We start from the raw sequence: 22,835 nt of genomic DNA, 5'->3' as shown, positions 1-22,835 counted from the left end.
TCCAAAACTGGACTATGCTCCTACATATTGTGAAGTGAGCCCAACAAGGGTTCAAAGGCAGCATTAGAACAGTGTTCAGAATACATATAAAACAATTTTATTTAGAGAAACGGCTAATAAAAATAAAAAAAGCATTAAATAGAATACATGTTTACCATTATAATTCCAGAAATGCCTTTTGTTCTCTTGGTTTTCTACCATCCAGTCTTTCGGAGTCGCGGTTCAGCCAAACAAGCTGTGCGTAGCAACCAAAAGTTCATAGTTCATTATTAACCACAATGCCACTTCCAACAGGAAGTACTACCTTGAATGACCGTCCGGATGGTCATCATAGGCGAAAAGTTCCAACCAGAAAATGTGTATATTTCTCTGTATTCAAGCGCAGTCTTTGTTGGTCTTCTACAGGCAAACAACCAATAAGCAGAACAGTGTTGTCTGTGTTAGGATACCATGAGCTGAATGAGCCTGGCCACCACAAGCACATTGAGACTGTTCCCCAGCACGCGATACTGCTGCTTGACCGACATCGTCTCTGGGAAGGCTGCAGGGAAGTGTTTAAAGACAACAGAAAGAAAGAAAGAAAGAAAGAAAGAAAGAAAGAACACAATGAGTACATTAAGAATATGATTTTCAGTTTTATAGATGAACCAGTAATACACTATTAGCATGACCACAAAGTATTCTTCACCCATGATTAAATCGCATTTACAATGGATCTTTGTAAAAAGAAGTGCATAACTGTCTTTTACAATGACATCTGTGTCTTGATTCTGTATATGTGACTATTATAAAAAAACTAAGTGGACAAAGTACACAACCCTATTACTTGTCAAAGTACAGATACTGTAGGCCTATCCGAAGCGCAGAGTGCAGACTCAGTTTTGTGTTTTTTATTGATGAAAAAAGTGCACTTCTGCAGTCAATGTAACAATTATTTGGGAAAGACTATTGTATTGCCCATCTTCTCAAATGAAACAGGTCTCTAGTGGTGACACTGTTCAATGTTCTGAACTAGAAACTTTGATCAAATCTTTGTTTTTCAATTTGATCGGATACTTTTGCAATTTGAGGTTTGTGCTGATTTCATAAATACTATAGGCTTACCATGCTACTCTCTCTCTCTCTTGCTCTGCAATCAGACAATGATTGTATAGGGTGTATAAATATGTATACTTTATAATGTATTGACAGTGACTGACAGGTAGTCTATTTCTCTCCAAAAAAAGACTGTACCCAAGAATGTGGCGTGGGTCAGGTTAGTTAGTTAGTAAATGTTAAGTTACAGAAGTCCTGTAGGAAGCCCATGATGGGTTAGTTAATGATGGTAAATGTTAACTAACGCACAGAAGTCCTGTAGGAAGCCCATGATGGGTTAGTTAATGATGGTAAATGTTAACTAACGTACAGAAGTCCTGTAGGAAGCCCATGATGGGTTAGTTAATGATGGTAAATGTTAACTAACGTACAGAAGTCCTGTAGGAAGCCCATGTTGGGTTAGTTAATGATGGTAAATGTTAACTAACGTACAGAAGTCCTGTAGGAAGCCCATGATGGGTTAGTTAATGATGGTAAATGTTAACTAACGTACAGAAGTCCTGTAGGAAGCCCATGATGGGTTAGTTAATGATGGTAAATGTTAACGTACAGAAGTCCTGTAGGAAGCCCATGATGGGTTAGTTAATGATGGTAAATGTTAACTAACGCACAGAAGTCCTGTAGGAAGCCCATGTTGGGTTAGTTAATGATGGTAAATGTTAACTAACGTACAGAAGTCCTGTAGGAAGCCCATGATGGGTTAGTTAATGATGGTAAATGTTAACTAACGTACAGAAGTCCTGTAGGAAGCCCATGATGGGTTAGTTAAAGGTATATTCAGTGATTTCACTCAAAAAACCTTAGGTTTCGTTTTTGGCTGTGGGACCCAGCCTTTCGTCCAATCAGGATAGAGAGTCAAAAACGAAACCTAAGGTTTTTTGACCCCCAGGGGTTAACTGGGGACAGGGAGGAACTCCTTATATGGCCAGCACACTCTATAGTAGGGAGGATTATCACAACAAAACAAAAAAATAAGTGATATTTGAATTAAGTGAAATCACTGAATATACCTTTAATGATGGTAAATGTTAACGTACAGAAGTCCTGTAGGAAGCCCATGTTGGGTTAGTTAATGATGGTAAATGTTAACTAACGTACAGAAGTCCTGTAGGAAGCCCATGTTGGGTTAGTTAATGATGGTAAATGTTAACTAACGTACAGAAGTCCTGTAGGAAGCCCATGATGGGTTAGTTAATGATGGTAAATGTTAACTAACGTACAGAAGTCCTGTAGGAAGCCCATGATGGGTTAGTTAATGATGGTAAATGTTAACTAACGTATAGAAGTCCTGTAGGAAGCCCATGATGGGTTAGTTAATGATGGTAAATGTTAACTAACGTACAGAAGTCCTGTAGGAAGCCCATGTTGGGTTAGTTAATGATGGTAAATGTTAACTAACGTACAGAAGTCCTGTAGGAAGCCTATGATGGGTTAGTTAATGATGGTAAATGTTAACTAACGTACAGAAGTCCTGTAGGAAGCCCATGTTGGGTTAGTTAATGATGGTAAATGTTAACTAACGTACAGAAGTCCTGTAGGAAGCCCATGATGGGTTAGTTAATGATGGTAAATGTTAACTAACGTACAGAAGTCCTGTAGGAAGCCCATGATGGGTTAGTTAATGATGGTAAACGTTAACGTACAGAAGTCCTGTAGGAAGCCCATGTTGGGTTAGTTAATGATGGTAAATGTTAACTAACGTACAGAAGTCCTGTAGGAAGCCCATGTTGGGTTAGTTAATGATGGTAAATGTTAACGTACAGAAGTCCTGTAGGAAGCCCATGATGGGTTAGTTAATGATGGTAAATGTTAACGTACAGAAGTCCTGTAGGAAGCCCATGATGGGTTAGTTAATGATGGTAAATGTTAACGTACAGAAGTCCTGTAGGAAGCCTATGATGGGTTCGTTAATGATGGTAAATGTTAACTAACGTACAGAAGTCCTGTAGGAAGCCCATGTTGGGTTAGTTAATGATGGTAAATGTTAACTAACGCACAGAAGTCCTGTAGGAAGCCCATGTTGGGTTAGTTAATGATGGTAAATGTTAACTAACGCACAGAAGTCCTGTGGGAAGCCCATGATGTTAGCGATCTCTCTGGGAGTGAAGTAACGCAGCTTCAGTCTGGACAGACGCTCCAGTTTGTCCTCTTCTGACACCTGATCCAAGCCCTTAAACACAGCCTCCATCTGCACAGACAGACAGACAAAAAATACTAAATAAACGTATCTTATATATTGGGTTTTTTTCAGCTTTGTACTTGCTTGATGGTCTGTATTGTTGATAATTGTTCAGACTTAACTGAACTGAACTGAGGTGCTGCATACAGAGCCAGTATAAGGCAAAGCAAGGCACATTTACTTGTACAATTCAATGTGATTTACATTCAACATTCAAAGAGCACTTCAAGCCATTTTCAACCTTATCTTGGTCTTCACTAAATGCTCAACATAATTTCTGTCTACTCACTACACTGTGTGCGTGTGCGTGCGTGCGTGCGTGCGTGCGTGTGTAAGATCATGATGTATGTGTGTAAGATCATGACGTACTGATGTACTGTACAAATCTTGAACATTGACATTGACATTTATCTAATGGACACACATTGCAAACAGTGTCACAAAATGCTTTTACAATGACATCTGTAGTCTGTCCACAGTCCACCAATGAAACACATCCTGTAGTGACTACAGGATGTGTTTCAGAAACCTGCCTACCAACAACATGACATCATCAATGGGGATTCCAAGCTAATGGAAACTACAGGCGACCCAGAAAACATGTTGTTCTAGGGACCCCCCCAGAAGCAAATATTTGAGTTAAATATTTCACCGTGAAGATTTTAGCCACATTTTCACCATTTTTCAAAAATAGCAGATCTACGAGCTTGTAGATCTGCTATTTTTCAACAGCTAAAGTGTAAAATAATGATTAAAGTGGTTAAAAGCTATAAGGTGACACAGACGCGGCCTCAGGTTTAAATGGGTTAAGGAAAGACAAGAATGAAGTCACTTCCTACCTCTGTTTCCATACCGGACTGCAGTACAGAACCGGTTCCCTCCACATAATGACCATAGCTGTTTGAGGGAGCACAGGAAAACACATACATGGAAAGCCAAAGCATTTGTGTCTTAATTATTCAGTGCATTCTCCGATGTTGGCGCCACACAATCATCTTGTTAAAGCAAACAACAGATGTATGTGGTTGAACGGTTCTCAAAGTGGGGTTGAAGGGGTTCCAGGGGGGTCCCCCCCAGCTAAATTATTGGTAACTCTGAGTGTGCAAATGGAACCAAATGGACCTTTACAGGTGACTCTGGTGACTCTGTGGCCAAATGCATACTAAACGTCCTTCAACCTTGAAATGAAGAAAGTTGGGGAATCACTACATTAAGCAACACCAACAGGTAAGATGGTGATTTTTATGCTTGTGTGTCGCTTTGGCAAAAACTACGTGCAAGCTCTGAGGGTACAAATATAAATGCCTTCTGGTGGTGGTCACACGTTTGACAACACAGACAGTGCCAGTGTGAGGATGTACCTGTTGACCAAAGCAAACCAAAAGCAAACCAAATTCGCTTCTACTTCCAGTAGAGCAAAAGCCTAACGTCAAATATATTACCTAAGAAAGAGGCAATTATTTTGAAAATAAAAAATCTACAAGCTCACAATGTGAGGCGTTGTGTTTGCAGATCTACTATCTTCACAATATTTATAGAAACGAGTCAACTAAATGCCTCAACTCTTACAATTAACAGTGCTTGTCAGGGTGGGGGGGGGGGGTTAATTAATTCATTTATTTTGGGGTATAACAGCCTGAAATCTTTGGGAACCCCTTGTCCTTGCTTTAGAGAAAGCTACGAGTTGTTCACTCTATGGAGACTATGGAAATGACTGAAAACAGCCACGGCGACTCAGAACTTGAATCCAATGCATGCGTACCCTTTGGTGAAGCAGACGGACCGCCGGCAGGTGGGCCTGACGATGTCCATCAGCAGAGCATAGCGCAGCAGGGTCTTGGGAGGCAGGAGGTACCGGTCCATCCCTGCTCCATCTCCCCCCTCGACCTCCTCCGGCCCCGGCAGGAACTCACAGATCTGCCGCAGCGACAGGTCGCCGTTCTGACTGGACTTCCTCTGGGCGTCGCGCGCCGTCTCCAGCTTGTACAGGACGTCCCCGGCTTCCTCCGCCTGCGGGCAGGTGCCCGGGCAGGAAGTGTGTGAGGAAGCGGGCATGGAGAGGTCTGAGGCTTTATTGTCAGCGGGTGGCGGGAAACCTTCTATGATCTGCTCAGAGGGACATATATATACAGAGAGAGAGAGTTACTGGTTGTCAACAAACATGTCACTGTGTGATCCTGAGGAGGATTAAACAAATGAATAATTGAAATGCTTCTGTACCGTGTTATGTTATGACTTTACAGCTGATTTTAATTGCACAGGGGCTTACCTTACCTGACAGGGGCCTAAGGGCTGCAAAATGTACTGTAGGCTATGTTAAGTTTATAAATAACTTTTCCTTAACCACAAACCATATTGTCCAAGTCACAATTTTACTGTAGCCAATCTACAGTATAAGCTCACAACGTGTCACGTGACAAGTTGTGAGCTTGTAGATCAGCTATTATGGGTATTAGAGATTTGGTGTAGAGGTAAAAAAATCACACCTGTGTGAAGTAAGTGGTGCAACTCTGTGTGGGGGTCCCCGAGGGGGGGAGTTCCAGACCTACAGGAACGCACCCAGGGTGCCGGCCCGATTCCGGCAAGCCGCCCCGCGTCCGAAACGGTAGAGAAATGACAGAGTTACCATGTGGGGGTCCCTCTACTGTACTCTCTACAGTACTGTACTGTACTGTCACTGTACTGGCACACCTAAAATCACCATATATACAGTTAATATGTGCGTGTGTGTGTTTGTGTGTGTGTTAGGTTGCACACAGGTGGTGAAAAACAACCATGCTGTTTTCGTGCTCACACATACCCAGGCAGCCAGGAATGGTTTGCACCACTTAAAAAGGAGCAGACAAAGTTTCCTGTCATCTCTTCTCTCTCAACTCGTTTCTATTTATACGATCTATACAACCAACCGGCTTTTATGGTGGTAGGCCAGACATTACCCACTAAAAGGCACACGATAGCCAGCTGCAAGTTTGCCACTCAGGCTAAGGGGTTCAAAATCCTCTGAACTATTTCGCCACAAAAGTGGATGGCGGAAACCAGACACTGAGCATCAAAAAATGATGAATTGGCTTTTTTAACATGTCCCAATGACAAAGGAAGCAGTCTCTCTCTCTCTCTTAACAGACAGCATAGATAACTTGCAGCCCAATCGCCAATCAGGCAGATGTATAATATTTTTGTATAGCCTAAAAGAATGTCAAAAGGCAAAATAAATACTATGCGTCTCATTTCATGTGCTTATTTCATATCTCCCAAGAATCACATTTTATCCGTGCAGAACTGGGTAAAGGTTCTGCCTAGAAGAATGGGAGATAGTCCCAAAATAAATATACGCCATATACAAATGTGACCCAAATCCTTTTGTTCACACTCTTCTAAAAAAAGGTCAGCTATTTGGGCCACATATTCTCAAAATGTGAACCCAGAATGGGAGCATGCACTCGCAGCCTTGTCTGCAACCAGGAAATGTTAATGGCATTGTATTTCTGTGTCACGGTGACACCGCTGGTTACTGTTGGGCCCACTTACCTCTGAATGTGTCTGGAAGGAGAAGCTGCCTGTTTTTCTGGCAATAAGGAAGTAACGCAGTCTTGAGTTTGGGATGCCAAGCTGTGTTCAGAAAAGACATGAGGAGATAAGAGGATTATCACAAATTGAGTCTCATTTGGAATATGATAATGACAAGATATATAGTGGAGTCTTATTTGGCACAACATGACAAGTATAATTAAGCCTTTTTGGCATAAATAATGCCAATGTGCATAGAGTTGAGGTCTTACACTTGTCGGTGACACCATGAACTCCTGAAAAGTGTATCCACAATTCTTCAGTGTTTCCACCAATGATTCCCTAAATAAACAACGGAAACAAGATGTCAAGGCCAATAGCATGTCTTCACAACGAACGTTGATCCAAATTGTGTTTGATCTTAGTGTGAATATATCTCCTAAGTGCTAGCCCCTCCTACATCCAGCTTTTGGTTACCGTCCACAAACTTCAACTTAAACAAACATTAAATTCCCATTGACAATGAATAGAGTTTTACGTGTATGAGCAAATAGGCAGTGTCTATTTTACGTCATGATGATGTACAATGATAAGAGCGCCCCTCACTTCACATTTGTATATACAGTAGATGGATGGATGAGCGCAATCAATTTTTTCATAATAGTCATAATACTTTCCATATTCATATATTTTCGAGCGCTTTCAGACAGTGGAAAAACGCGTCACATCGTGATGTTGCTGTCGGTTTATACGAATGATTCGTCGTAAAAAATTATAATATCGTCTGACCCCTACGCACATTAAGTAGCACTATGCACATTCAAAGGATCCTGTTACAAAAAGCAACATATTACAAAACCTCACAAACAGTTTCCAAAGGTTCATCTTGAGAGTAAGAAAGGTTAAATTGAGCCACACTTCCTCAAGAGTAAAACAATGACCATTATGATGAAAGGGGAGAATGTAGGTGGAAGGTTAAAGGGCCACCGCTATTTCTTTATGCAAAGCTTTGTGTGTATATTGAGGACTATTTGAGGATAACTTTTACACAGTTTCAGTTGTCATAGACTGCGTGTGGAAGTCTATGACACGCATAACACCTGAACAGCGATTTTGTCAATGTGAGACTGGTATACAAAACGAACAGCACATACTGGTGTGTCCTCTAACCTCACACAAGATATCGGAGTGAAATATGGACATGAGGGTATTGATTTGAGCTCACTCTTTGTGGGCACGAACAGATATACTGTGGAGCAAAAGAAAATTCCTGGGGTTCCTGGGAAAGGGATTTTGTGTTGTGTATTGTATATTTTAGTGTATTATATATTTTAATGTATTGTACCTTTTAAAGTTTTTGATTCATGGGTTTTTATTATTGTTTGGGCCCAATGTTTTATACATTTGTGTCAATAAAGAACTAAATAACAAACTAACTAACTACCAAATTTGAGATGATTTTGATTGGCTAGCTTTGTGTGTTTGTGTGTACCAAATTGGAGATGATTTGACTGGCTGAGCATGGAATGTGATGTATGATGATGTGGGACAAATGACAATAAGAGCGCCACTCACTTCAGAAAAGTGAAAGAAAAACACGGCGAAAAAGTTAAAATGCAGAAATCCAAATCACGGTGAATGAACGTGTCTTTCAAAAAAAGAACAAACAATGAAAGGCAAAAACTGAATAAACTTTTATTGAACATAGACCCTAGTCCTAATTTACAGTAGTAAGATTTAGTCATATAGCAGAAAAGAAAGCCTTCGGCCGCATCCTGTGTCACTCACGTCACATCCCACTGCATTATTCACAGTAAAACACCCAGAGCTCCTTTTGAGACGTCAAATTAACACTGAGGATTTTACTGTGTTGTTGGCTACGGCCTCCTGGTCTTTCTGACATGAAACTCTCCTCTTTTGAGACCAGAACTGTGGCTATTATGATCCGTTTGTTTTCTTGTCCACCTTCCACTCTGCGTGATAGTTGTCTCCAGTGACTGTTCATTTTATTGTCCTCCTTCCACTCTGTGTGATAGTTGTCTCTGGTGACTGTTCACTCTGTCTTTCAGTGTGTTCTTCTTGATGAGGATAAGCATGTGTCATTTGGCTCGTTTACGCTCTGCGTTCAGAGCTTAAACAAAAGGAGCTACGTCCGCTGCGTTCTGCTGCTGGCTGCTTTTCAGCTGCAGGACGATGGTGTAAGTGTCATAGGCGTACACGAGGCCGGCGATCAGACCAAACAGTGCGCCTGCGGTGCCGGCACTATCCACGGGATGAATGAACAACCTGATGAGAGAGATGATGAGGAAGAACGCGCTGTCAAGGACAGCACGGAAGAAATCAGTCCAAACCCATCTGAACTTCTTGTCCAGATCCATCATGAAGATTCCAAAAAAGAGAGCGGAAGAGATCATCGCACCAATTGGCAGGACGACCCAGCCAGCCCACGAGACGAGGTTGCAGATGAGAACGACCAGGGACAGGAGTACTTCTGCCGCGAGAGTAAGTCCTTTCTTAGTCTTCACGTAACTTATCAGTTTCCCCAGGAAGCTGGCCTCGGGCTCGGAGTTGGATGCAGTCATATCAGACATTCTGTTACTAAAATATGTGTCTTTAACAGATTGTACAGTAGCTATCTTCTCAGTGGCTGTAGCTCAGAGTGGCTTCTTCTTTCACTCTCTGTCTAATGCATCTACTTCCCTGTTCAGTAGACTACCATGCTCCACCTCTGTGTGTGCATGGCTAGAAACCACAAAGGTTTTCTGATAGTTAGAAAGAACTGACAGTTACGCATTGGGTTTCCCCTGGCAGTATCTGGAGGTGGCTCACCAACCTTAATCCGGTCGTCTTAACGCACCCCTCACCAACCGTATGTCTAACCAATGCTATGTCTAACCAAAGGATGCCTCCCAACATAATAACTAGGTCCGTCACAATTATTACATAATCTCCTAATTGCAATCATATACTTATTTACTAGCACCATGAAAAGAAAATCATTTATTTATTTATTAATACAAATAAAAATAAAAACATTATATATTGTTTTAAAGTTGTGGAAAAAAATGGAGGGGCCAGAAGTGATGGCGAAAATGACGTTGTACCACTTCAGGAAGTAGCCAGCGGAGGTATTGTGTAATAAGGCAGTGTCATGATTATTGAGAAGACATTGAGGGTGGTATTATAGAACCTTGGCAGAGTACTTAGCAGTTGTTGTGTAAAATGTGAAGACATTTGAACGTGCGTGTGCTGTGAGACATGAGGTCAAAGCTGTCTAGAACTCCATGGCCATCCTCTCGAAATAGTGTAGCTGGATGCAGTGATGTAAATAGGTTTTCAATGTAATGGGTCCCGGGACCCAGGGGTGGTCTTTTAGATGGGTCCCAGCCAGGGACATTTCATGAGTCCTACTTCAACGAGCTTAGAGTATAGCACTGAGTACAGTATTGCATCCCAGGACCCCCGAGGATGACACGATTGCTTCCTTTCTCAATTTAATCTGAGTCTAAGGCCCAAACCACACCACTGCAACTCCTTGCAACTCCTTGCAACAAAACAAACCACACCAATACAACTCCTTGCAACATGCGAGGATGGTTGCAAGTAGTCGCAAGGAGTTGCATGTTGCAAGGAGTTGCATGGCGACCCTCTGGTGTGGTTAGGGCTTAAGGATGCAGCATGCATGCAATTTGCATCACTGAAATCTAAAAGAAATCACACCTGTGTGAAGTGAGGGGCGCTCTTATCATCATAGATCCTCATACAAACTCATTCCGGCCAATCACAAGTTGCGTCCTCACTTTCGTCTTCAATGTTTGTGTCACGCAATGTTTGTGTCTACACGAACACTCAAAATTGTCCATTGTTAAAGGAGAATTCCATGCTAGAATGCTTTCTTACCTTTCTTTGTAGCCGTTACGTCCCCACCAAAGAGGTCCAGGTGTTTTCTTTGTGCAAAAGCTCTTTATTGGCTATTTCCCCTACCATAAGCGCTCAATGAATTGCATTGAATTGAATGGGGCTATGGGGTGTTGTGCTAATTCGCTTATTTCCATCTAAATAAGTAGTAAACTGTGCGGCTTGGGATATTATTTACATTATGAAGAGAGGATATATACAAAAAATATATAATTTTGAGCGATGGAAATAAGCGAATTAGCACAACACCCCATAGCTCCATTCAATTCCCATTCATTTCAATGCAATTCATTTAGGGCATATGGTAGGAGAAATAGCCAATAAGGAGCTTTTGTACAAAATAACACCTGGACCTCTTTGGTGGGGACGTAACAACTACAAATAAAGGTAAGAAAGCCTTCTAGTGTGGAATTCTCCTTTAATGGCATTTAATGTTAAACATTTGTGCAGGACAGAATCGGTCAAAACATTCGTGTAGGTCAGGACAACGTTTGTGTTTGCACACACACTAAAAGCTGGACATAGGAGGGGCTAGCGCCCTCTCAAAAATAAAGCATTTTAGAAAGAAACTTCAGATGTTCAAGGCCAAACATGCTCTGTGAGAGAAGGCAGAAAGCAACATTCTTTAGCTTACCAGCCTCGCAGGAGGTCAGGCTAATGCTTTTAGAAAGGCTAACAGGAGGGTTTCTTTAGCCAGAATCCCCAGGGAAGGTCAAAACACACACACAACCTGACCCACTTACCCACTGGCTGCCCGCCAAGTTGCCATGGGGACTACCCCCCCCCCTCCCTCTGGGCCCCACCGCTTGGACCCACCCTCGCTGACTCCACTAGTGACCACCGATATACTGTATATAGACACATTTTGTACCATATCCGTACCGGCACGCGGCACATTTTCACGATTAAAAATAAATAAATAGCAGATCTACAAGCTCGTAGTGCGGCACTCGGTGAATATATTGAATATATATTCTTTCAGAGCGGACGTTTTAAACTCAAATCTTTGCGTCCCTGGAACAGCATATTTTCAGATGGGGGTCGGCGGCCAATTACATATAGTTTTTTGGAGTCCTTGACATGAAAAACTTTGAGAACCACTGACATAGAAACTTTGTTTTAATATAAATATAAATAATCTAAGCATATGATATATAGCTTGTTGCTAGCAGAAAATAAAATATAAAGATATTTTAAAATAGAATGTTGTGAACGGAAATGGCAGCTTCCCTACTCGGATTTCAGGAAGTGTAGTTCCAGACTCTATCGAGCACTTGGAGATTGTGGAATAGTTTTCTGGCTATGCAAGACTAGTTCCTAAGTATCCTCAGTACAGGGACCCCTGAGGGTCCTCGGACCACAGATTGAGAACCCTCTAGTCTCCATGGTTACCTTGCCGAGGAGGTCTCAAATCCCTTGACGTTCTCCAGCAGGATGAATCGAGGGGGCGTGGCCAGCCTACAGGCGTGCAGAGGGGGGGGGGGGGGGGGGGGGGGGGGGGGGGTGGTGCAGTTGTTAAGAAATTGCAAAGGTGCTGCAACACTTCCGTCCAATGTGATCGTAATGTCCATGTCAAATGCATCAATCAATCAACCAATCAATGTTTCAATAGGAACTAATGAGCATGTCACAGTGAGGAGGGAGCACTTATTGATTGGAGGATCGGGTGGCTCAAGGAGAACCTGCCATCACCACATGGAACTATACGACAGACCAGCTGTGCAACGACCCCCTACCCGCCCCAGCCGACCCCCCCCCTCCACCGGTCCCATCTGTCAGCATAAATACAGTACCCAAGACTGCCATATCATCCTGCATGTTCTGTCAATTTCAGTACTGTACTATTTTGCACCCATGCAGCACACGTCTGAACCTTTAAAAGACTGTTTACTGAGTTGAGCGTGCCTTTCCTCTGAAGTGAATAGTAATGTACTATTACCATGGCATTTTGTAAATGGCAGGACTACACTCGACAGCCATTCTTAGTCAATTAATAGTCATAGGTATTTGTCGACTAACCGATTTGTTGATTTAATCAACAATTCCGTGAAATTAAAGTTGATTGGCTACTGGCTATATATACATTATAGACTGTCACTGTCACTGTATGTCCATTATCTAGTTTAGTTTTTCCCTACATTGTTCAAAAGATTCAGCGAGGAATACAGCTTTAAAAAAATACTAATTAACTAATAAGGTCTTCATTATTCTATATGTTAATTCTTTGTTTGCCAAATGCCTTGTACTGTACATGTGAACATACGCTGACTCTGACAAAGATGTCCTCATCTCAGCACTTGCACCCGGCATCTGAAAACCAGCAAGAGCCCATCACTGAACAATACCTTGTTCTGTGTGTAGGAAATGATGACTAGTGGCTACAGAAATACACTGGTGGCAACAAAGAGGGGAAGCTGTCCAAGTCTACTACGGAGGTGAGGTAGAAAACTGACTGTAAAATGACTGCGTCATGATCACATCTAGGAGGACAAAAGCCAGCTGTTCAGACAGACAGAAGGACAGAGTGTAGGACAGAGTGAGTAATGGTGGTTGATAAGATCTGTGTCTGACCTTGGAAGGAGACTTAGAATGTAAAGAAAGCTTTTGGTCCTCGGGTCGGCCGTGTCTCCCTGCAAACCAATTCTGTACAGAGACACGCAGGGTAGGTGAAAAAAGATGGAACACTTTAAATGAATAAAAACATGGGTAGTAACAGCATAAAGTGGGAGCAGTTTTGTGCTTTTGTAGACAGATAATTAACTATGATGGTATTATTTTGGGGGGGGGGTGGATTCTTCACTCCCTCTCTTTTTCTCTCATACATACAGAGATGTGAAAACCTACCTGGTGAAGGGTTGGCATGGTGGACTCATCAAAATCACGTCAAATGATAATTTGTTGAAGTTATCCAGTGTTATCCCCTGAAAGAACAAAGAAATCCAATACACAGTATTAGGCACAAATAGAGCGCCGAAGTCCTGATGTCACTCGCTAATCCCCTGGTTTCAAGGGGTTCGTGACTTCGCAGACGTTTTTTCTCCATGGAGAATAACATCTTAAAATCGTCTCATATAAGAATTGTGGTCCTAAAATAAACAAACTGTCTCTGCGATATTGTCGGGGAGGTGTCTCTGTATCGTTTACGACAGCCAGTCAGTCACATTTGATACAGTCTGTTTCTAGCGAAAATGTAACTAATTCAGCAGCAGTATAACATTAGGCTTTTCTCACAGTCAGATTCTTCATATCCACATGAGTGAAATGTCTGGGATGATTTGTTTATTTGTTCAAACACAGGCGATCTAAGAGCGTCCTATGGGGATTACAATGCAAATGAAAAAGTTTACGAACCCGTGGACTTAGCGCCCTCTACCTAGATTGACATCAGACTTCGGTGCTCTATGGGCCCTCATTTATCAACCGTGCGTACGCCAAAATATGGGTGCACGCCGAAATTACCGACATTTTCGGCATTTACCATTTCCGCCAAAGCTTGAAATTGAACTTGAGTAGGACAAAAAGTCACGTCTGGTCGGGAGCTGTCGTACGCTTTGTCCTCACCTGTATTTCTGTCGTAGAACAGCGGAGCAGCATTGTTTGACCAGCTGAGAGGCTGTCACAGGCATCTAAACATATGTTTTCACTTCTAAAATGTATAAAACTAATAATACATGTGAAAAATTTTTTTTTTGAAAAGGCATGTCATATGAAATTGGTAGGATATTTCCAAGTGTGCAAGCAATTAAAATCGCGCAATTAAAAACAATGTTGCAAGTCATATAAGCCATTTAAACAGTGTTTTGCATGAGCGCATACAGGTTTTCGTTTAATAATTTAGGCTACAATAGTAGCCTACAACTAACAACACACAGCAGGCGCGTAGCGTGGATAAAATGATTGACTGGGCAAATTAGCATGGGGGGGGGGGGGGGCAAGCATCCCCGGCCGTTAGGTGTGAAGTGTGGACGGTTTGGGGGACCATTTAAAACAAAGGCGGCTTGCATGCTGTGGTTTAATAACCAGAAAGGCAAGCGAGGTGAGAGGAGAAACAGACAGGGTAGGCCTTTCTTTAATTCATGCAGGTGTTCGTTCTTTATATATTTAAGATACAATAACACACCAGTTGGGCTTGCAAGTTGCGTGTGCGTGTGTGCGCCTGTGTGTGTATGAGAGGGGGGTGAGGCGGGCAGCAAGGGGAAACTTTATTTGCTTTTTCCATTGTGTTACCATGCGTTGTTTGGTCGTAATGCAGAACGTTCATGACGCAAAAACGAGGGCGAGGCTTGATTTCATAGAGCGTGCCAGATAGATTTCAGCCGTCACATTTATTAACGTCGGAACGAAATTAAGGAAGGATCAGCTGTTTGCGATCACTTTATAAATGCCGTGGCGACGTGGGTGTACTACGAAACCTGCACTCGAATCTGTGGCAGATTTTACACTCGATTGATAAATGAAGGCCTATATCTCCACGCCAACTCCAGAATAAATCAACAAGGCAACACTAGCATGTCAAGATGACAGAACACAACAGTGTTCCATAACAACATAAAAATGGGTCAGACTTATATAGGCTAAATCATTGCAACGTGAAACACATTTGATTTGCCCAGGGGTCAATACTTGGCCCCCTCTTTTTTCCCCCACCACAGGCTGGGAACCCATCTGCAAAATAAAGGGAAATCAGCGCCGTCTTTTATGTCTCGACAGACACTCTACACGAAATAATTCGCCAAAAATAGTAGATCAATACAGTATAAGCTCCGCTCACAAGACAAATTATGTTGTGAGCTTGTTAGATCTGCTCTGTCTGAGTTACAAAAGAGGTTGTGCTTCAACAGTGGGAGCATGCGAGTACTAAACCCAAAAACCCCAAATCTACTACATCAAAAATATGAAAAGGGGAGCACATCCCAAATGTCATGTCCACTGTCATTTCCACTTGTTTATTTGACACACCAAAACACACGCGTATATTATATATACACAGGAGAAAACAATGCTTCTCAATTATTCACTTGTAAATCGCTTATTGGTTCTAAATCTAAATGATCGGTTTCAATACATTTTTGGTAATTGCCCAGCCCTACCAGGAGACAGTCGAAGGGACTGCCTGTCAATGCTTGCTTCTGCTGAGCAAGCATTGGACCTTTACTCCTTAGTAAAACCTCTGCAGTTACACTTTTACCGTAAACACCTCATTAAAAAGCTGCAGTCACGGGACAGTGTCAGCACAGCAAAGCAAATAACTTAAAAGCTATAAAAGTATATATATATATATTTTTTTTTTCTCTTCTTTTCTCAAAGCTTGTGTTTATGTATCGTGGTAACACGGTAGACAGGTGACAGGATATTCATAGCAGTAAATCAGATGGGTTGTGTGTGTCATATACCGTACTGTATGTTTTCTCTTGTTTGCAGAGGCCATGGCCCATGGGGTCAGTCTAGGACACGGTTTCCCAAACAGTGGGTAGCGGACCGAATTTTGTGCGTTGCGAGTATATGCCTCTTCTTTTTTGTATTGCTATATTTATTTCAAAATAATGTCATGAATAAAATTAAACTAAAATAAATTCCACAAATGTAACTTTTAAGTGGACATAAGCTCACAATGCGCTGCCGATCTGCCATTTTCACTTGGGTCCATGGCAGTTCTCCTTTGGGTCACGGGCTAAAAAGGTTAGGGAACCATTGGTCTAGTAGCCTGGAACTCACCTATGCTTTCTATGGCATAGGCAGCTGGCAGGATCCACCAGCAGAAACTGTGCGCAGCTGCTGGACATGAGACTAATTAATTAGAGCGACAGAGAGAGAGAGGAGTGTGTGTGTGTACGGGTGTGCGTGTGCATCAATTTAACAAAGGTGCAGACGATCAGAAATCAGCAGAGTGATCGACGTTTGCGCTACTCTATGCCGAATTGAAGTGGACTAAGACCTAGGGCTGACCTCGATTAGTCGAATAATCGATCGGAACGGGTCTCAGTCGACTGACCACCTCATAGTCGACTAAAAATTTTATATAAAAATACAATATTTACAAAAATATACAAAAATATTGTATTATTCCACTAGGTCTGTGGGGGACATAAACACATTTGAACATTCTGACTGTTCAAATCTCCAATGTGCATCTGGAGTGTGTCTGCCTGTGTGGCAATGTGCCACTGCCTGTGACTTGAATCGCACAGTGTGCTGGCCTGATAGACTCCAGAATCTCAATCTCACCTGCTGTGCTCAATCTGGCTAATGACAAGCCTCTCAGTTGTTAAAAAGAAAGATTTGAACAGTCAGAATGTTCAAATGTGTTTATGTCCCCCACAGACCTAGTGGAATAATACAATATTTTTGTATATTTTTGTAAATATTGTATTTTTATATACAATTTTTTGGGGCAAAAAAAAAATTAGTCTATTAGTCGACTAACAGCTAATTTATTCATCTATCAGTCGACTATACACTCCTACTCTCCTACTCTACACTCTGGGTCAACCGCCCCACCCACTCTTGCCCCCATTCAGAGCCATTAAAAGGACAGTTACGAGTATTACGACATCTCTGTTCACTTCATGGGGCCAGTCCAACATGGCCGCTCCGTGCGGCTATCAGGGTCGGCTATAGGTAGCCGAATAGTTACTGGACCGTAAGTTGCCAGAATGCACCAGACTCAGCCAAGAGCCCTGCAGCTTTAATGATCTTAAATCCAGTTTTTTTGTAATAGCACAACATAATGGTCTTGCACCTTCCTACCTACATGACTGCCTGCCTAAATATGTCCCAAACCGCCCACTATGGTCTTCCACTGCTGGCCTGCTCGCTTTGCCTAAAAAAATACGGGGAAGCAGCATTTTGCTTCTACGGGCTGACGGCATGGAACAAACTCCCGCTGTACCTTCGACAGGCAGCCTCTGTAGATATTTTTAAAGCACAGCTCAAGACCCACTTCTACACCCTTGCTTTTAATTGAACTTTTATTTTTTGTTATTCATGTCCTCACTGTATTGCATTACTGCTTGTTTTGTAATGTTTATGCCTTGCTTTTATTTTATTTTTTTTCCATTGCTCTGTAAAGCACTTTGAGCTGCATTTCATGTCATGAAAGGTGCTATACAAATAAAGTTTTAGTATTATTATTATTATAAACATTTAGTTGTCACTGTACAATAGCCTACTTTAAACAGTTGCCCTGTTGCACACATGCCTAAAATTGCTGATATGTGAGCCGCTCTCATTGAAAACAATGTAATTAAAACTCCAGCTTGTCACTCTCGAGCGCCGTTTTCTTCCCCCTCAATGACGCCCCTCTCCTCTATACACCACTCTGGCCCCACCCTCCCTTACCCCCATTCAATTCAACACGCACCTCTATGGTCTTGGGCCAGAGGGGTGTGCCCGGAAAGTTGTGCCTGTAGATCTCATTGGCTGTGGTGTTCACGTCCACGGCGGCCACGACCTGCGCTGCTACGCTGCTCTCTAGAGGGAGAGAGAGAGAGAGCTGTGTGACCTGGACTGTTCTGGCTCCGTCTTATGAGCAAATTTAAGACTTCCGCTCTGAGAGCTAGCAGATTTAAGACATCCGGTTGCCTTCAGAATAAAATAATATTTTAATTCGTTAATTAAATAACTATTACGTTACATTATTAGTGTAAAAGTGTGTTCTTTTCGTTAAGAATCACCCAACAAGGATTGTAGTTTAGCCCAGCCGGGCAATAGTTTATTATAAAGTCCCGTGCTAAGAGTAGTAATAAACAACCTGTCAGCTCAGTCTAGTGCAACCAACAACAGGTACCGTGCGAGAGGTGCAACCAACAACAGGCACCGTGCGTACCGTGCGTCACGCACTTGTATAAGCAAGGTTCCTATCCAAACAATAAAGGTTCCTATTTCATCAAGCAATAATACACCTATTATAACAATTAGTATTATTATTACATTACAGTTATTGTAAAGACACACATTATGTTTCTGTGTAAAAATAAGTAATTAAATTACTAATAAGTAATTAAATAATAATAAAAGTTATCTAAATGGATAAATGCTATTCACTGGAGTGCATGGACTTTATAAAGTGGACACTGGACAAAAGAGGCCTCCGCGAGGCAACTATCTGGACATACCCACGCGTTCGGGGAGATGTCCTCTACCACACTCCACTCTCCGCTAAGCGGGAGAGGTGTAAAATTCACAGCAGCAGACCGTCTACTGTGGTCAATGCTGAAAAAAGTACCGTTTCCGGACCCAGAATGGACACTGGACAAAGACGGCTCCGCGAGGCAACTATCTGGACATACCCACACGTTCGGGGAGATGTCCTCTACCACACTCCACTCTCCGCTAAGCGGGAGAGGTGTAAAATTCACAGCAGCAGACCGTCTACTGTGGTCAATGCTGAAAAAAGTACCGTTTCCGGACCCAGAATGGACACTGGACAAAGAGGCCTCCGCGAGGCAACTATCTGGACATACCCACACGTTCGGGGAGATGTCCTCTACCACACTCCACTCTCCGCTAAGCGGGAGAGGTGTAAAATTCACAGCAGCAGACCGTCTACTGTGGTCAATGCTGAAAAAAGTACCGTTTCCGGACCCAGAATGGACACTGGACAAAGAGGCCTCCGCGAGGCAACTATCTGGACATACCCACACGTTCGGGGAGATGTCCTCTACCACACTCCACTCTCCGCTAAGCGGGAGAGGTGTAAAATTCACAGCAGCAGACCGTCTACTGTGGTCAATGCTGAAAAAAGTACCGTTTCCGGACCCAGAATGGACACTGGACAAAGAGGCCTCCGCGAGGCAACTATCTGGACATACCCACACGTTCGGGGAGATGTCCTCTACCACACTCCACTCTCCGCTAAGCGGGAGAGCTGGTTTTGCTTTAAAAGTACATCTAACTTTTGATCAATTTATGTGTGTGTGTGTGTGTGTGTGTGTGTGTGTGTGTGTGTGTGTGTGTGTGTGTGTGTACAATGTTTGCACTTTATGTTTGCAGTGATGCTTTGCACTATAGGCTACCTTTTTATACATTTGAGTGATGTGTGCACTTAGGTACATTGCATGTTGTACCATATATACATTTGAGTGATGTTTGCATTGAGGTACATTGCATGTTGTACCTAAGCTTTTGAGTAACGTTTGCACTTAATTGGTACATTGCACGTCTTACCTTTTTATACATTTGAGTAATGTATGCACTTATAGGTACGTTGCACTTATAGTACCATTTTGTACTTTTGAGTGATGTTTGCACTGATTGACTTTGTAGTTTTTTTATGTTTTGCATGTGTTTGAATAATGTTTGCTGTATTAACACAGATGCGCACACACATGCAGTAAATTGATCAAATCTGTAACTACTAACTATTAAAGTAGCTTCTCAGTCCACATTAAGACAAATTGTGATGTTTAAAAACAAATATTGTAGGGATTTGGAAACTTTTAAATGAGCATTTTATTTCTGATTGTGATGATCATTATTGATATGATTTCTTCTTCTTCTGTGTAACAGTGAATGAGAAATGATTAATGATTAATTAAAATTAAAAAAAAAATCTAACTTTCAAAGCCTTGTCTGTATTCTTTTATTCTTTCATAAATGTAATGCTATGGAGAGGGCCACTATATATATAACGATCGTTGTCAACTCATCTATACCTGGGCACCGCCCAGCCAGAAAGAGGGTTTGGAGGAATGTATAAACACAGCACTGTAAAAATAAACTATTACTGTTAATGGCCCATCTACATAGTGAATGACATTACCATTGTCATTGATGCAGACATTAGTGTTCAAACACCAGTAATTACCAAAATAATTAGTATTACTTTGCAATGCATGTTATAGGCCAGTGATTTCATGTCAATGCCTCAAGGCACAGCACTTTTTTGAGCATTGACCACAGTAGAAGGGCTGCTGCTGTGAATTTTACACCTCTCCCGCTTAGCGGAGAGTGGGGTGTGGTAGAGGACATCTCCCCGAACACGTGGGTATGTCCAGATAGTTGCCTCGCGGAGCCGTCTTTTGTCCAGTGTCCATTCTGGGTCCGGAAACGGTACTTTTTGTCAGCCTTGACCACAGTAGAAGGGCTGCTGCTGTGAATTTTACACCTCTCCCGCTTAGCGGAGAGTGGGGTGTGGTAGAGGACATCTCCCCGAACACGTGGGTATGTCCAGATAGTTGCCTCGCGGAGCCGTCTTTTGTCCAGTGTCCATTCTGGGTCCGGAAACGGTACTTTTTGTCAGCCTTGACCACAGTAGAAGGGCTGCTGCTGTGAATTTTACACCTCTCCCGCTTAGCGGAGAGTGGGGTGTGGTAGAGGACATCTCCCCGAACGTGTGGGTATGTCCAGATAGTTGCCTCGCGGAGGCCTCTTTGTCCAGTGTCCATTCTGGGTCCGGAAACGGTACTTTTTGTCAGCCTTGACCACAGTAGAAGGGCTGCTGCTGTGAATTTTACACCTCTCCCGCTTAGCGGAGAGTGGGGTGTGGTAGAGGACATCTCCCCGAACACGTGGGTATGCCCAGATAGTTGCCTCGCGGAGCCGTCTTTTGTCCAGTGTCCATTCTGGGTCCGGAAAACGGTACTTTTTGTCAGCCTTGACCCCAGTAGAAGGTCTGCTGCTGTGAATTTTACACCTCTCCCGCTTAGCGGAGAGTGGGGTGTGGTACAGGACATCTCCCCGAACGCGTGGGTATGTCCAGATAGTTGCCTCGCGGAGCCGTCTTTTGTCCAGTGTCCACTTTATAAAGTCCATGCACTCCAGTGAATAGCATTTATCCATTTAGATAACTTTATTATTATTATTATAATGATTTAATTACTTATTTTTACACAGAAACATAATGTGTGTCTTATAGCATCATATAGCATCATTTAAATGCTTAATTTGTAGTTTTAATGTGCAAATTAAACTTTTTTTCAATACTCTAGAGGGTACTCTTATTTTGAAGAGATCGTCCACCGGAAGCCTTAAATCTGTTCATTAGATCTGTTCACTAGACGCTGCCGACTGTTCTGACTAATGATGCAAACACAGTTAACCCATTTAGGACTGAGACCAGATTCTACAAACGTCTTGAATCATGACAGTTTTCTGAAAAACCCATGTTTCTGTATCAGTGGTTCTCAAACTATTTCATGTCAAGGACGCCAAAATGATGTGTGAAATTGGCTGCCGACCCCTATCTGAAAATTCCAGAAGCCCCAGAAGAAAAATGTTTAGTTAAAAACTTTGTGCCACATTTTCACACATTTTCAAAAATAGCTGATCTACAAGCTCAAATAATAATACCCACATTTTTCACTGATTTTGCCCTCCCTATGATAGCCCAATACACTTCAATATACTGACTGTCATGATAATCATCATGGCAGTCATGTTCCAGGGCTAAGTGTAGTCTAGCATGAGATATGAGAACATATCTGATTCTGAGAGAGCTGTCTGGGTGTCATTCTTGGCACAGACTAATTTTGACTATATTTGGCAAAAAGAAAAAGAATATATAGGAAAGGAAAGTTAGCTCTGCAGCTAAATGAGAACGGGGGAATTAATTTGCCTGTAAGCAGAAAACCGATTTAACTTTAATAGCCGCAATTTGCAACTCTAGATTCATCCCATTATTTAAAAAATCTAGAGGCTAGAGCGTCATGTGAACCATGCATGCTGCTAACAGATCTGTAACTTTCAGAGTTATGGCCGGGGGTCATTGAAATGAAAAGGTCTGAGAAAGAACCACTGATGTATAACATCAGGTCCAACTCTTTAGTTTACTGTGTCGTCTGTAGCCCTGAGAAACATGGAAGTACGATCGTCATGTGAACCTAGCACTGGACCAGGGCTAAGTGTGAACTAGCCCTCCAAGCAGAACCCAATGGTACTGAAGTTTCTGACATTTTGTAAACTCATCAAAATTTCAGAAAAGCTTTATGTAGGGTCCCGAAAGGGGCTAAGTGTGAACCATGTCTGGCTGAAAACCTCAGGCTCCAAGTAAATGATATATGCATATGAAGTGATAATATAAATGTACATACCTTTTAAAGCATAATGCATCCCCCCAATGCCACTGTACAGCTCTAAAACCCTCAGACCGTCCATTGCTGTTGACATAAATAAAAATAAAACAATCTGACAGGCAAAC

At 42.2% G+C, this 22,835-nt stretch overlaps 1 protein-coding gene across 3 annotated transcripts; it reads right to left on the bottom strand.

The window, feature by feature from the left end:
- Window positions 1-36: 36 nt before the first annotated feature.
- On the bottom strand, window positions 37-22,835 carry trdmt1 (tRNA aspartic acid methyltransferase 1). Of its 3 annotated transcripts, XR_014570026.1 has the most exons (12): window positions 22,729-22,835; window positions 18,060-18,169; window positions 13,544-13,620; window positions 13,271-13,342; window positions 12,092-12,157; window positions 7,054-7,123; window positions 6,803-6,883; window positions 5,037-5,380; window positions 4,114-4,171; window positions 3,154-3,283; window positions 148-541; window positions 37-113 (listed from the first exon to the last, which is right to left on the bottom strand). XR_014570026.1 is itself a non-coding variant. In XM_083777942.1 (11 exons), exons 1-11 carry the CDS (start codon window positions 22,802-22,804, stop codon window positions 441-443), a joined length of 1,185 nt encoding a protein of 394 aa, XP_083634068.1. In that variant the 5' UTR covers window positions 22,805-22,835; the 3' UTR covers window positions 57-440. The 3 variants fall into 3 exon arrangements, 2 of the variants coding, with proteins under 2 accessions (XP_083634069.1, XP_083634068.1); XM_083777942.1 differs by having other exon boundaries at window positions 57-541; XM_083777943.1 differs by lacking the exon at window positions 13,271-13,342 and having other exon boundaries at window positions 56-541.

This window comes from Protomyctophum parallelum, assembly GCF_964188405.1.
Source record: "Protomyctophum parallelum genome assembly, chromosome: 12".
Lineage (NCBI taxonomy): Eukaryota > Metazoa > Chordata > Actinopteri > Myctophiformes > Myctophidae > Protomyctophum > Protomyctophum parallelum.
The sequence above is the reverse complement of the archived record's forward strand: the minus strand, read 5'-3'. Positions and strand labels throughout refer to the sequence as shown.